Below are 5,000 nucleotides of genomic sequence, written 5' to 3'. Positions count from 1 at the left end.
AGTTTCAAAAACCAACCAGCTTACACATGGTTCAACAATATCATAAACTGTCTGTAGATGCTTTATCCAATGTCTCACCCAAAAAAAAAAAGATCAACAGCAAAAAACAATAATAAAATAATAAGAATAGTAAAAGTATAAAAATAAATCAATAAACAAAAAATGTTTATAAGGTAAATCACCTGATATTTAAACAAGATTTGTTCTTCATTCCTAGAAGGAAATAGAAAAAAATAAGTGGTAATAACACCCTTGTCACTTTTGTTAGTCAACAGATATGCATACATTTCATAACATAACCAGAAATCTTCCATAATTTTAGTAATAAATATGCTTAAAGGAATTTTCCTTTGTCAAAATTGTCTAATAAAAATGTTTCCCTCTTCCCATATCTTGATGATTAGACTAGTATCCTTTAACCCATTCCCGACGGGTCACCGCTATAGGCATCATAACAATACACTTGAAATGTGGCGTGCGGTGGCGCGCCAAAGCGCTCTGAGGCAATGATTCGGCGTGATGTATCGAATTCATGCGCTCAAAGTCGGTGCATTGCCGTGGTTCGCCAGAGTGTAGAGTTTTTTTTTAGTTTTCTACACCCGTCGTCAATGGGTTAAAAAATATATCACATATTATCTCTATTGTATAAGTAAAAAAAAGAAAAAAAAATCTCTCTCCCTCTAAAAAAATATATAAATATATTACAAAAAAAAAAAAAAAAATATATATATATAAGAGTATTCTAGTGTAAATATTTATGAATTTGGAGTTCTATTTCCGGGCTCATATTACATTCAAAATCGTTCTCTTCACACTGTGGTGACCCTGGAGCCAGCTGCGTCACTCCTTTAAAAAGGTCAGCATACATTTCCAAGTTATCATCATTATCTTCCGTACTCTGGATGTTTGTTTCTTCCTCTAGCTCTCTGTGACCTGTACCCGATTTTTTGTCTGTATGTTCTTCAACATTTATACTGTCTACTACTTTTTCATATTCCACATTCCTAACATCTTTATCTTGAATTTCACATTCCTCCAGCTTTTTCTCCTCATCCAAACATTTCTCTCTCCCTTTAGTTTCTTTACATGATCTGTCTACCACTTTATATTTACCTTCTTCACTAACTCCTTCACATTCATGTTCTCCAGTTCCACCTGCCTCTTGTTCATCATTTTCATCATTTTCTTCAGTGCCATCTGCATCTTGTTTATCATTTTCATCCTTTTCTCCAGTTCCACCTGCCTCTTGTTCATCATTTTCATCATTTTCTCCAGTGCCATCTGCCTCTTGTTCATCATTTTCATAATTTTCTCCAGTCCCACCTGCCTCTTGTTCATCATTTTCATCATTTTCTCCAGTCCCACCTGCCTCTTGTTTATCATTTTCTCCAGTCCCACCTGCCTCTTGTTCATCATTTTCATCATTTTCTCCTGTGCCATCTGCCTCTTGTTCATCATTTTCATCATTTTCTCCAGTCCCACCTGCCTCTTGTTCATTTTCATCATTTTCTCCAGTCCCACCTGCCTCTTGTTCATTTTCATCATTTTCTCCATTCCCACCTGCCTCTTGTTCATTTTCATTATTTTCTCCAGTCCCACCTGCCTCTTGTTCATTTTCATCATTTTCTCCAGTCCCACCTGCCTCTTGTTCATCATTTTCATCATGTTCTTCAGTCCCACCTGCCTCTTGTTCATCATTTTCATCATTTTCTTCAGTGCCATCTGCATCTTGTTTATCATTTTCATCCTTTTCTCCAGTTCCACCTGCCTCTTGTTCATCATTTTCATCATTTTCTTCAGTGCCATCTGCCTCTTGTTCATCATTTTCATCATTTTCTTCAGTGCCATCTGCCTCTTGTTCATCATTTTCATCATTTTCTCCAGTCCCACCTGCCTCTTGTTCATCATTTTCATCATTTTCTCCTGTGCCATCTGCTTCTTGTTCATCATTTTCATCATTTTCTCCTGTGCCATCTGCCTCTTGTTCATCATTTTCATCATTTTCTTCAGTGCCATCTACCTCTTGTTCATCATTTTCATCATTTTCTCCAGTCCCACCTGCCTCTTGTTCATCATTTTCATCATTTTCTCCAGTCCCACCTGCCTCTTGTTCATCATTTTCATCATTTTCTCCAGTCCCACCTGCCTCTTGTTCATCATTTTCATCATGTTCTTCAGTCCCACCTGCCTCTTGTTCATCATTTTCTCCAGTCCCACCTGCCTCTTGTTCATCATTTTCATCATTTTCTCCAGTGCCATCTGCCTCTTGTTCATCATTTTCATCATTTTCTCCAGTCCCACCTGCCTCTTGTTCATCATTTTCATCATGTTCTTCAGTCCCACCTGCCTCTTGTTCATAATTTTCATCATGTTCTTCAGTCCCACCTACCTCTTGTTCATCATTTTCATCATGTTCTTCAGTCCCACACATCTCTTGCTCAACATTTTCATCATCTTCATCTTCACCCACTTCTTGTTCTTCACTTTCATCATCTTCATCTTCAGTCCTACCCTCCTCTTGTTCAACATTTTCATCATGTTCTTTATTTTCATTCCTACCTAACCCTTGTTCTACCTTTTTCTTTTCTTTACATTTGCCTTTCTCTTTTGAAAGATCCTCTTCCTCCTTATAACATGTCAGACCAGTGGCATCTTTAACTCTCTTCATTTTCTTATTAGGAATTTCTGAAAAAAAAAAAACTAATTATAATTTGCAATATTTAAATATATTTTATCAGAGGGACAGGTGGGGAGGGGGAGAGGGAGAGGGAGAGGAAGAGGAAGAGGGAGAGGGAGAGGGGGAGGGTGAGGGGGAGGGGGGGAGAGAGAGAGAGAGAGAGAGAGAGAGAGAGAGAGAGAGAGAGAGAGAGAGAGAGAGAGAGAGAGAGAGAGAGAGAGAGAGAGAGAGAGAGAGAGAGGGAGAGAGAGGGAGAGAGGGAGAGAGAGAGAGAGAGAGAGAGAGAGAGAGAGAGAGAGAGAGAGAGAGGGAGGGAGGGAGGGAGGGAGGGAGGGAGAGAGGGAGGGAGGGAGGGAGGGAGGGAGGGAGGGAGGGAGGGAGAGAGAGAGAGAGAGAGAGAGAGAGAGAGAGAGAGAGAGAGAGAGAGAGAGAGAGAGAGAGAGAGAGAGAGAGAGAGAGAGAGAGAGAGAGAGAGAGAGAGAGAGAGAGAGGGGGGGGGGGGAAACAATATAATCCAGACATATCTTACACAGATTGAGCAATGCTTTACACCAATTAAAAATATTACAAATAAATAGCTGCACATGAAAGCAAAACCATGGTGGAATGTAGAACTAAAGGCCCTCTGGAAAAGGGCTTGGCAGTCTGAGAAATTTGGGGGACAAGTGAAGGAAGATAGGAAGTCACCTTGGGAAATTCAGGAATTAGGAGATGAATTCAAAGAAAGTTGGGCAAACTCTGATAGAAAAACACAAGTGGCAAATTAAGGTCAAGAAATTTATATATAATTACCCTAAATTATTTTGGGATGAGATTAACAAACTAAAACCTAAAATTAAAGATGAAATATCTATGGCGGTATGATGATCATGGTAATGTGACAACTGACCTTGCTTATGTTGTTAACAAATGGAAAAATGGCTTTGACTTCTTATTTTTACAAACCCTGCAAGACTAACTAAATGTAAAAGAAATGGATGTACAGCTTCATTCAACAGGGAAGTACTTTAACAGAAAAATTACATTAAATGAAGGTAGGAAGGTCATTGGGAAAGGCTGTAAATGGTGAAATAGACCCACTACCAAACAAGCTTTTCAAAAATAACGTTTCATTGATACTTTTGCAGGCACTCTTTGATCAGTGTTTTTATACTAGCATTACACCAAAGAAATTTGATACGGAAACCATCATTCCCATACCGAAAAATGCAGTGCAAGGTAAGAGAATTCCTCTGAACTACAGAGGTATTTCCTTGTTATCTTGTATGGGGAAAAATTTATTTCGAGAGGCCAGAGGAACAACAGAGCACTTATTTTCATTAACAACGGTGCTTCTTGGTCATCTCAAGGAGGATATGACACATTCTGCTGCTTCGTTGACTACCTTCGATAAGGTAGACAGGTGTAACTGGGAAACTATATTGGGCAATCAAATTGTGTTACCTGGAGACAACCTGTTGTGTCAGAATCAATGGCTATATTACCGATTTCTTCGAGAATAACATAGAGGTTAAACAAGGAGATCTAATGAGTGCTACTTTGTTTATTGTGTTCCTTAAAAGCCTGACTGTAGAGTTAAGAGCAAGTGGTATTGGTATCAACTTTTATGGTATTTCTCTAGTAGTATTTTTGTATGCAGATGATGTAGTTATATTTGCAAACACCAAAAATAAACTTCAAAAATTAATTGATCTCATTCATAATTGGTGTAAAAAGTGGAGGTTGTCAATTAATGCATACAAAGCGCAAATTCTACATGTGTGAAAATGACAGAAACCACAGTAAATTCATGTTCAGATATGGAGATCGCAGTGACAACAGGCCGCTTGCTTACAACTCCAAATACAAATATCTTGGTGTTGTGCTGGACGAAAATCTCAATTTTAATGTACTAGCAGATGATCTAGCAATGCAGTCGTCAGCAGCCCCAGGCTCTCTTGTCGCTAAATATTATGCAAATAACGGTATGGAATTTTAGAAGTACAAGAAGCTGTATGACGTCTGCATCTCCAAGGTGTCAGATTATAGTGCAGGGGTCAGGATGGGGCTTTACCTAAACTGGATGCTGTACATAAAAGAGCTTTAAGAACATATCTTAGCATTCATAAATACTGCCCTGTAGCTGCTCTACAAGGAGGAATGGGTTTTAAATCACCAACTGTTCGAAGAAAGATACAACATGGTTAGGCTCTGGAACCATATAATTCAGCTAGATGAAACAAGGCTTCCTCGCAAAATCTTTGAGATCGAGCACGAAAAGAAATTAAGTTAGTGTTCAGATATGCAGTCTATTTCTAATCAAATTAATAAACAAATGATTTAC

The 5,000-nt window shown here is 38.5% G+C and overlaps 1 protein-coding gene across 1 annotated transcript in view; it reads right to left on the bottom strand.

Moving 5' to 3' along the window:
* The window catches only part of LOC125043664, a 19,967-nt gene that overhangs the window by 505 nt on the left and 14,462 nt on the right, over positions 1–5,000 (bottom strand). The window contains exons 12-14 of the mRNA XM_047639899.1: positions 1,765–2,685; positions 1,240–1,710; positions 793–933 (exon numbers count right to left, since the gene is read on the bottom strand). Of these exons, the coding sequence (XP_047495855.1) occupies positions 793–933; positions 1,240–1,710; positions 1,765–2,685 (1,533 nt within the window). The remainder of the gene's footprint in view (positions 1–792; positions 934–1,239; positions 1,711–1,764; positions 2,686–5,000) is intronic.

The sequence above is a fragment of the Penaeus chinensis genome, chromosome 34 (assembly GCF_019202785.1).
Source record: "Penaeus chinensis breed Huanghai No. 1 chromosome 34, ASM1920278v2, whole genome shotgun sequence".
Lineage (NCBI taxonomy): Eukaryota > Metazoa > Arthropoda > Malacostraca > Decapoda > Penaeidae > Penaeus > Penaeus chinensis.
Note: the sequence above shows the minus strand (reverse complement) of the source record. Positions and strands in the feature narration are given on the sequence as shown.